The sequence below is a fragment of the Diachasmimorpha longicaudata genome, chromosome 5 (genome assembly GCF_034640455.1).
Source record: "Diachasmimorpha longicaudata isolate KC_UGA_2023 chromosome 5, iyDiaLong2, whole genome shotgun sequence".
In the NCBI taxonomy this organism is placed as follows: domain Eukaryota; kingdom Metazoa; phylum Arthropoda; class Insecta; order Hymenoptera; family Braconidae; genus Diachasmimorpha; species Diachasmimorpha longicaudata.
The window spans coordinates 930,816-941,694 of record NC_087229.1 but is presented as its reverse complement, the minus strand read 5'-3'; the positions used below and the strand labels follow the sequence as shown (position 1 = coordinate 941,694).

The 10,879-nt window shown below is 41.1% G+C and overlaps 1 protein-coding gene across 2 annotated transcripts; it reads left to right on the top strand.

Moving 5' to 3' along the window:
* The first annotated feature begins 3,169 nt into the window (after positions 1-3,169).
* LOC135162260 (uncharacterized) lies at positions 3,170-5,141 on the top strand. Of its 2 annotated transcripts, none has more exons than XM_064120501.1 (4): positions 3,170-3,690; positions 3,760-4,475; positions 4,571-4,825; positions 4,985-5,141. In XM_064120501.1, exons 2-3 carry the CDS (start codon positions 4,060-4,062, stop codon positions 4,725-4,727), a joined length of 573 nt encoding a protein of 190 aa, XP_063976571.1. In that variant the 5' UTR covers positions 3,170-3,690; positions 3,760-4,059; the 3' UTR covers positions 4,728-4,825; positions 4,985-5,141. The 2 variants fall into 2 exon arrangements, with proteins under 2 accessions (XP_063976571.1, XP_063976570.1); XM_064120500.1 differs by having other exon boundaries at positions 3,170-3,695.
* The last annotated feature ends 5,738 nt before the right edge of the window (positions 5,142-10,879 follow it).

The following is a 10,879-nucleotide window of genomic DNA, read 5'->3' as shown; positions in this document are numbered from 1 at the left end:
CGGCGAGGTACTGGAAAGGCTGTGAAAAAAAGAGTTAGACGGAATAGAGGAGAGGATAGAGGGGCTAGTGGGGATAATGGAAGGACTGGAGAAACAAAAGGACTGGGCAAGGATAGAAGGATCAAGGTACTGTGACTACTACAAACACATGAAAAAGGACACGGAGATGGGAAAGTACTGGTTGGACAAGAGACTGAAGGAAGAGCAGAAGGTAGGGTGGGCTAGATGGCGATGCGGGAACGCGCTGATTGGAGGGCGAAGGGGAATGGTAGAGGATAGCGGCAGGGCATGTAAAAGGGAAAAGGAGGAGATGGAGCATGTCCTCGGTTGTGGGGAACTAATGAAGAGGCTGGGGAAAGAGGACGAGAGGTGGTGGAAGGACTGAGGCAGAAGAAGTGGTCGAAGACACTGGAAGGAGAGGATGGTGGAGATCCTGGGATTGACCCCAGAAAAGAAAATGATTGAGAGGCTGAGGAGGGTAGAGGAAGCGCTGAGGAAGGCAGCAGAAGAGAGAAGAGGAAGGTGAAGAGGAAGGAGACGAGAAGAAAAGAACTTATTACAGAAGGGGGGCTTACGGGGCTGTGTTTCTACATAAATAAGACCATTGTTTTCTTTCATACAGATATATTAATGTTAATATTAAAGTTAAAATAGAAGGGATTTTAAGAGAGGCTGGGGAGGATGAAAAGCAAAGAAAGACATTTGTAACATCAAAGAAATAAATAATAATAAAAAAAATAATAATCATTGATGTCACCGTGGTATCAAGCCCGACAGTGATCTTGATCCATACATTGTCAACCGCACGTGTAAATCACCTTTTTTGTTTCAAACTTTCACTGTTTTATTATACGATATCAAATGATTTGTATTTTATGAGAGTTACTATAAACATTGTTTGTTATGTATCGCTATAGGTTGTGTGAAGCTTGAAGGATTAGCTAAGAAAACGATACTGCATTATGGACTCTGCACAGGACATTTTTGTAAGAATTCATATACAAATATCGATCAGCAACGGTTGAACTGCAATGCAGCTCCACTCCCAAATGTTAGCCAACCAGAGTCTTCCATGGGAATTCAGGTAATCAGAAATGATCCCTTCAATCCCGACGAGACCAGCCAAGCGCTAGCAAATCGAATTGGGCCTGAGGTTCAAGCGGCTGTATTCATCGAGCCTACTGTCCCTCCGATGAACACTGACGAACCGAACGAATCGCTTGCATCAATTTCTTCATTTCAGAGATTGGTGCGTGAAAAGGAGGAACTGAAGAGAGAAATCGACTGATTGAGAACTACAAATAAAATATTGCGAGCAGAAAACGACGCGTTTGTTTTTAAATCCGAAGAACGGGCTGTGAAAATCAAGAATGTTCAATACCATCTTAGGCAATCTCCGCAAATCATTGTACAAGAAGTTCCTGCGCTGACAATCAATAATTTTTTGAATTCTCGTGACTACACCTACATCCTACTTCTGAAACCATGGTAAGTGTTTAGCTTGATAAATATAATTAATTAAATTTACGCAAACTGTTGGAATGTCTAGAATTAAATGGTCAAAAAAAAAATCACCAAGTCACTTTATTTCAAAATTGAATACATTTTCACCTATTTTATGGGCCCTCGAAGATTTTCTGACAAAATACTGTACGCCTGTTGCATCATGAGATAATTAACATTTAAACAATTATCTCCGGAATGCCAAGGGGGATGCCTGTGGTTTTCAGAATTTTTCTAGTGAAAAATGCTTTTTGACTAACATCTTGTAAAGAAATGGGTTTACCGCATTTTGTCAAAAAGATTTTTTTGTGGATAATTCAATTTTAAACATTAAATGTCTGATCCGGCAATTACATCAATTATTCAGGTTATTTAATAATCGAGGATTATTGTTTAAATTTGTCTCGCCAGTTGAATCCCTGCACACCGGTGCTCTCAACGTTTGAAAATTCTCTGTACAGTTGAGAAAGTACAAACGGAGCCCCCCCCCCCCAGTCCGACTCGTGGCGCCCCGTCTCCTCGGGGGTGAAATCATGTTGGTAACGTGGAGAAACTGGCGTCAGTCAAACCCCCAGAATGGGGAACTTGCATGATTTTTTTTTATTTTTTTTTTACATAGTTAATGGTCCTAATAATAGATTTTTCATGAAAAAACATTTAAAAAATCGTTTAACAATTAATTATCGATTGTTCAAAAAGTGAAATTTTCAAATGCTCCAAAAGTTGTCATGACGTCATCAGGCGGGTCCTATACTTCCGCATGTGGCGCCATCTACCGGATCATAGATTCCTACCGTCGGTATATCAAATTTACCTAACCATAACTGATTAAACCTATTTAAACTGATTTGACCTTAACTGATTAAAACACTCACAAATACTCCAAAATGTCAAACGACAGTAAAAAAGTTAAAAAACAACCATACAAATATTGTTTTGTACCATCATGTGCGAACTCAACTGTGTCAACCCCGAATAAAGTGTTTACAACAGTTCCTGCGTGCAAAAATATTCGAAAATTGTGGTGTGAAGCCGCAGGTTATTCTCACCCATTACTGGGCAGAAGTGACATTTAACAATATAACCTCTACTGTTTGTTGACACCGGCTTAGATTTAGAAAAATATCAGTGCTGTCATCTAGTGGCTGCAATAAGAACCCGGAGTCACCGCCTGATGACGTCACGAGCGTTAAAAAGTGGTTCAAAATTATGCAATTTTCGATTGATTGTTAAAAAAAAACTGCAATGAGTTAGAATGCATTTTTCATTGGAGAGTATTCCATAGGCGTTAAACTATTTATTAATACATTTATTTCTCAAATCTGGGCCGCATGCAAGTTCCCCATTGAGCCTCTACTTTGGTCTACCCGCTTTGGGTAACGTGGAGAAACTGGCGTCACTCAAACCCCCAGAACTGAGCCTCTACTTTGGTCTATCCTCTTTGTGAACAAGTATAAACAGATAGAGACCATGGGGGAGATCAAAGAGGATAGACCAAAGTAGAGGCTCAGTTCTGGGGGTTTGAGTGAAGCCAGTTTCTCCACGTTACCGACGTGATTTCACCCCCGAGGAGACGGGGCGCCAAGAGTCCTACTGGGGTATCTGCGGATGGGTCTTGTTGTGAGCTCCGGGTAGTTGGCTACTCATTAATGAAAATTAATTATTTAAGTTAGCCAGGTCGTTTGCCGGTTGTTAGCCGGTGATTGTCAGACTACTTTTATCGTTTGCCGGATTAAATTAATTCTTTAATGGATTTTTTAAATATTGGGAGCCAAAAACACGGAAGTTGGCTCCCAAAAAAAAATTCGACGAATTAAGTTCGACAATAGCTCAATCGATAGGAAATCGTTTGCCGGTGATTGTCAGGTGATTGTCAGACTCCGACAAACGAATCCTACACCCAAAAATTGATAAAAACTATTTGGGGACATAAAAATGGCGCTGAGTCGGGATTGCCCCGGCGTGGGGGAAATCGCATCATGCTAACCACCATCTTATTTCTTGTGGGGTGCAGCCAGGTGGATTTACTTTTTGGAGCACTCCAAAAGCATTTTCCGGAATTAATTCATTAACGTATGTGAAATTTGCATGTATACAAGCCGATTCTATGGATTGAACTGTTACTGACGGCGTACTCCTGCCAGTGGAATGTTCTGTGATTTAAAGTGAAAATGTGCCTGGAAATGAGTAAGGTTATTATCTCTATTTCTCATAATTAATACATGTAGTTTCATTAATGTCAGTATTCTAATGCAGGTCAGTGGAAAAAGCGAACGAGCTAAGACAAAATAACCTGCAAGTACGTGGCATCGAGAAACTTCCATGTTTCAAGCGGGGGAATTGGTAGCTGGAATCGAGATGGGGGATGATAGAATTATCCACGTTCTCCGAACGTCCAGTTTTGATTATATTCTAAATGCATTGTTCTGTATCGCAACGAATGACGCTAATTACGCGGCGCTCATTACGAATACACATGACGTCCCTATTCTGGAGTTTATCATTAAGCTTCTTGAGGATTGAAATATAGAGGAGGCTCACAGAACAAGGGCACTGATGTTGCAATCTATGTGTGACAGTGACATTTGTAAACTGGAAGAGGAAAGTTATACCAATGTACACATAAGTAATATACGTGTCCAAGGTACGCCCTCACAAATGTGGGCCAGCACAATGACTGAAGAACCCAGTATTTGGAAGAATTTTCAGTACAATGTTTGTGGCTGTTACGTTGAGAAGCTACCAGTGATGGAGGTCAATGAAAAAAAAGTGTCAAAGTCATTCACCAATTTCGAAAAGGCGCTGGAATTTCACAATTTACTCAAAAATATTAAATGTCGTCGTCGGTCATGCCCTGGATCGTGTGAGCTGCTAAATGTACCAAATTCCCATTTGTTCATTGAATTTAAAAAGGCACGAAAGTGCTCTCTTCATCAATTACCAACAACAATTGTAATTGAATGTACGTTCAGGTGAGTAGTTGATCTAGCGTTATTAATAATGAATCCCTAAAATATATTTTTCCCACTAAAGAATACATTCTCATTCTATTGTAATTTGTTCACAGATTAGCAGGGGTAATAACTCGGGAGAACAATAGATATGTTGTCTATTGTTTACTAGACGGACTATGGTCGTTGTATGATAACAACTGCACCGTGATCCCGACACCGCCCGTCGTAGACATTGAACTACTCTGTATGATATACATACTCGAGTCATAACGTGGCAGATCGCAGTTCAAAAATCGCAATACCAGTCCTCAGAGCTCCAGTTGACCCCTTTGCCAATGTCTGGTTACTACCGACTCCATCGGTAACAGGTAACTTTATGCAACCAAGAATATTTTTCCGTGTTCGAAAATGAATATTCTCATTGGCAAGCAAATTATGTATCTGGCAAATCCTCCATGATGTTCACCGTTCTCTCAGTGCGTTATGATTCTTCTTCACTATTAAACATACTCTGGATTGTGTTACAGGAATTCGAGATTTGAATGACTCCAAAGAGAACCAGCTCCCAGCTGCATTGGCTTCGTTGCAACATTTTCTCCATGTTTCAAATTCAATGAAGCCAAGTGTGATACGCAGAAGAGATGTACCAGTTGAATAAATGTTTTTATGCTAATTTTGATTTTTTTTATTCAGTTACCCATTCCCATACACTTTTAACCGAAAAGACCAACATTCATCAAAAGTTCGGGTATCATGTGCTTGTACACTATTGAAGAGAAAATAGTTAAATTTTATCGGTTTTGGAAGATGAATATTGTCGCTCCGAAATAACATTTTCCGTTAAATATGCATTATTGTAAGTATAAAAGATTTATTAATGAGGGATAAATTGATACAATGTTAATATCGTATAACATTCGTGAAGCGACAAATTATTCAATATTTAGATAATGACTACTAAACTATTCGATTACTTGATTATCTAAGAGCAATAAATTTCTATTGTCTAAATTACAATCTCAATTCTATTAATTTTTGTCTGATCAACAACAGGACCCACAGCATGCAATAATCACTGAATGTCAAATTATTTATTCAACAAATGATTCAAAGCTGAAATATCCTTGCATTTATTTCAAAATTTACTCATTCATCTACAAAACACAATAACCAGCTGATGATAAGCCTACTTATGTAACGGTTGCCCCCACTCCCAGGGAATTCCAACTCAGCGCCATTTTATGTCCCCAAATAGTTTTTATCAATTTTTGGGTGTAGGATTCGTTTGTCGGAGTCTGACAATCACCTGACAATCACCGGCAAACAATTTCCTATCGATTGAGCTATTGTCGAACTTAATTCGTCGAATTTTTTTTTTTGGGAGCCAACTTCCGTGTTTTTGGGTCCCAATATTTAAAAAATCCATTAAAGAATTAATTTAATCCGGCAAACGATAAAAGTAGTTTGAGAATCACCGGCTAACGACCGGCAAACGACCTGGCTAAATTAAATAATTAATTTTCATTAATGAGTAGCCAACTACCCGGAGCTCTTGTTGTGTAGAGACTCTTCGCAATTTAACTTCTCTAGATAACTCCCTAGTGGCGCTTATGTTTCGCGGGAAATTAATAAATTCATAGATGTCGCACATTAATTGCGAAATTGCTACAAATAAGGAAATGTTCTACCCCAATAACAATAATAATATAAAAATAGAATATTCCGAATGTTCCAAGCCAGGGATTTTCATACAACGAGGACAACCGTTATTGTTTAATAGTGTCCTCTCATAAATGGAAAATTGCCTCCCAAAATATTGCCTTCTCAAAAATTTCCAATTGTAGAAATTGTAAAGCCCTTTCGTCTCCACGTCTAGAAGGTCTCTAATCCTCTCTAATATGTTTCTTGGGGCTCTTACCCTATCACAAATCCCGCTGTAAACTTCCTCATTTCCTCTGAACTCAGTTTTATCACGGAAGACTCCCTGTCCCAAATAAGCCTAGCTAATAATTATCGTCCCTCTTAATGAGCCTGGACACTGCTTAGAGTCCAGATTCTTGAGGAACGCTCGTTCTCTCTCTTTTACTATCAACCTCCAGATGTCTACCCCTCTTCTACACCTAAAAACACGTGATCTCACCCCCTCATCCTTCCAGGCCCAAAATTAACCCTCTCTTTCCCTCTGAGAACGCTTACTACACCCCCCCCCCCTTTCCAGTACATGTTGGGTCCTACGTCAAGGGACAGCCCTCTAGATTAATTTAGCGTCGTGATTGGCTCCCTACTCCGTTTAGGGGTTGAACGTAGAATTAGTATTATTTTTAAGCAAGATTTGTACAACTAAAAGGGATCTCTCTCTCGTCTTCGACTTCAACGTGAACGGTTGTTCTGAATTTGGTAGTTGTGAAGTGCATATTAAACTCAGATCCAAGTGGAACCCAAAATTGTTGAAAGTGTTAGAAATTATTTTCAAACCTTCCCGCTTCCAGTGAGCAGAGTGCTTTAGCGCTCCACGGGCGACTTACCCGACACCCTAGTGAGAACTAAAAACTGAAAACCCACCCACAACATTGGTGACAGCGGTGGGATATCAAAAAATAAATAATAACGAAATTATTTATCACGCCGGCTCATAGTTCAAAAGCGGGAAGTGAAGCTGAAGTCAACACGGAAACAAACACGGTGCAATAAATTAAAAAAAAAAAAGTTGGAATCGAACAATTTGGCGGAACTTTACAGTACAGAAACTATTCTGTTCAACTCTAAATTGTGTCTTCAAAAATTCAAAATTGTAAATCGAATACTATCAAAAGGCGCTCTTTTCCCATCCCGGTTATTTGACCACGGTTTTCCCGAAGGATGCGTTGGACGAATGTCGGAAAAAGGTGATACTGATGTCCGTGGATAACTAGTTTTCCATCGTATCACCAGCGCAAAGGTCTGGAAGGCAGATTCCAACTATTACGAACGAGAGGAGAGGAAGAGAATAAGAGTCAGAAACAGCAGATATCGAGCCAAGCTGAGACAACCTTATCGTGCCAAGCAGAGACGAAGACAGCTGAAAGAGACAACAATTAATAGATCAAGCCGAGAGATCATCGACAAGGCCAGCAAAGAGGACAGACGAGGAAGACTTTGGAGAGCAAACATTTGCATATTGGTTCCGTACAAATATTTAAATAGATTAGTTTATTGTTATTGTTATTTGCTTAACTTTTAAGGAGAGAAAGAAAATATTAAAAATGCCGCCAATTACTAGATGGGGTACAAGCGCAAGACGCAACGCGAGTGGTAGTAATCGCCCGCGCAGTTCTTCTCGCGGTTCTTCTACAATAAGAAATAGATCACGCTCCGCCTCCCAAATTCAAGAAACTATTACAAACGCACTTGTAGAACCAGTTACAACTATTGTCTCTAACCGCCTACCAAGGGAAACTCCATCCGTAAATTCCACGATTAATGCTAGTACTCTATCAGATATACGCGAATTAAGCTCACCCCAAATCACGAAAAATGTGTCGTACATGCTCCTCAAACTCGCTGTCGAATCGATCCCCCGGTTTGACGGAAAATCTTGCACCCTCACGAAATTTGTTAAACAGTGCCAAATTGCTGATTGTAGCGTCCGGCCGGAAGAACGCGAGCATTTGTTTTCCTTGATTAAAAATAAAATTAAAGGCCGCGTCGAGCAATTAATTGAAAATCGTGGTAAACCGGCCGATATGAATGGTTTGATTAAGATCCTAAAGAATGCTTTTGCTCGGGAATTTGATATCGATCGTGTTCAGGAAGAACTAAAAACCGTACGTCAAGCCGAAAACGAAGATACTGAATTTCTTGGAGCCAGAGTAAGCTCAATTTTGAACCGGGGTATGGAGGTGATCGCAGAGGAATATCACGGTCAACGAGTCCCCGCAGTGGAGATTCTATTGATAGGAGCGGCCGTTCGGGGTTTCACGCGCGGTCTACGCGAACGGTTGCACGGTACTGTGATTGCCGAAAAGAATTTTGAATCCCTCGATGACGCTATCGATGCGGCCACTCGACTTGAACGCGAGTTGGGAGATCGCCCTCCCACCTCCAATTCGATTATTCGCGACGCACGCACAGTGCAAATTCATGGCATGCCCTCCTACACAGAAAGTACCCCTACGTTCCCTGATCCGCACCATGCACCCCTTAACCTCAATACGCGCGACAGACACATTTTTCCCATGTCCCGAACATACCCAATTCAAGGCCAAGAAACGCGAACGTGCTATACTTGCAAAAGACAAGGGCACCTTGCCGCACGTTGCCCAGAGGAATCAAAGCTCAGGTGTTATTGGTGTGGTAAATCTGGTCACAAAGAGAGTGTTTGCCGGTCCAAACTTAGTGGACACCCACGATTCAACCCGCATTATAATTCTAGCTCAAAAATGTCACAAACGAAACCTTTAAACTCCAACGGGGGCCGACAAATGGGCGCGAGTCAGGCGGAACCCCTTATTGCCCACGGAAATACCAACGCGTCTGTTATAATTTCAAAATGAATGACATCTCCAAATTACCCGTTGTTAGCCTCAAGAGTCTCCGATTCAAAGAGGGAAATGCATATTTCTTGATCGATACTGGCTCCCAACTAAATTTCCTCAAACTCAACGCCTTAAATTCTAATGACATCTCAATAAATTCAAGTAAAAAATACGGGCTCACGGGAATCGGCACAGGTATGATTAACACCTTGGGAGAAATCGTATTATTTATTAATGATACCAAAGTAAAATTCCAAATAGTGGGCAACGATTTTCCCATTAACGAAACAGGCATACTTGGCATCTCTTTCCTCAAAGAACAAAAAGCTCAGCTAACCTTCAGTGTTAAAATCCCCGGGGAATTGAAATTAGGAGAAAAATCTCTGTTGCTTTGCCCACCCACGACGTTTCAATTACCCCCACGCGCAAAGACTCTCATTACAGTTCCAATTAAAAGCACTACCGAAAAAAAGGGCTATATTCCGAGTATTGATGTGGGGCCTGGAGTATTTGTGGGACAATCTCTCGTGACAAACGTTGACGGAACAGCAAAAATTTTCGCGATAAATTGTAACACGACCCCCGTAACTATTACCGTCCCACCTATTCAGCTCGAACAATATGACGTCGTGCCCCCAAGCCATCGTCCTTCTCGAAACGCCGATCCTGAACTAGATAAATCAAAAGCCGATGCCGCGAGACTAGTCCAACTAAACGAAAATTTAAAATTAAAAGGTCTAGATGACGCAGAAAAAGCTAGTGTATTGGAAGATATTGCTCTATTTCCATACCAATTCACTCTGCCTGGAGATAAATTAGGCTCAACTAATGCCGCGAAATATAAAATAATTACAACAGACGAATTACCGATTAATACCAAACAATACCGATTCCCCCAAATCCACAAAGAAGAGAGAAAAACTCAAGTTAAAACCCTTTTAGAGACCGGTATAATTAGACCTTCAAGCTCCCCTTATAATTCCCCCTTGTGGATAGTACCGAAGAAACCGAACTCCTCTGGAAAGCCGCGCTGGCGGATGGTCGTAGATTACCGCGGATTAATCGAACAAACTATTAACGATTCGTACCCTCTTTCCAACATTACGGACATCCTCGATCAACTCGGCGGTGCCAAGTATTTCAGCACACTAGATTTAGCCTCTGGGTTTCATCAGGTCGCCATGGACCCCGATTCGACCCCAGAAACTGCCTTTTCGACCCCCCACGATCATTACGAATTTCAAAAGATGCCTTTTGGTTTGAAAAATGCCCTCGCGACCTTTCAGAGACTGATGGATCAAGTTCTATCGGGGTTACAGGGAGTAGAGTTATTTGTGTATATGGACGATATCGTGATTTACGCAAGCTCTCTAGAAGAACACTCGCGTAAATTACGAACCTTGCTAGCACGGTTACAGGGTGCGGGTTTGACTCGTCAGCCTGATAAATGTAATTTTCTCGATAATGAGGTCGCATATCTCGGCCACCTTATTACCAAAGATGGTGTTAAGTCAGACCCCGCGAAAATCATAGCTGTAAAAAGCTTCCCACCTCCGAAAAATAGGAAACAAATAAGACAATTCCTCGGGCTGATCGAGTATTACCGTCGATTTATCCCCGATTTTGCGAGAATCGCAAAACCTCTCACAAATCTCACGAAACTTGACATTCCATTCGTTTGGAATGAAGTAGCTCAAACCTCTTTCGAAACCCTACGGGATATTATTTGTTCTGAACCACTCTTACAGTACCCGAACTTCTCTCAACCCTTTCTTGTGACCACGGATGCCTCCAATTACGCTGTAGGGGCGGTCCTCAGTCAAGGAGTTATCGGCAATGATTTACCGGTCGCGTATGACATAAATGCGTAGAGCATTTCCGTCCCTACCTCTACGGGCACCAATTTAC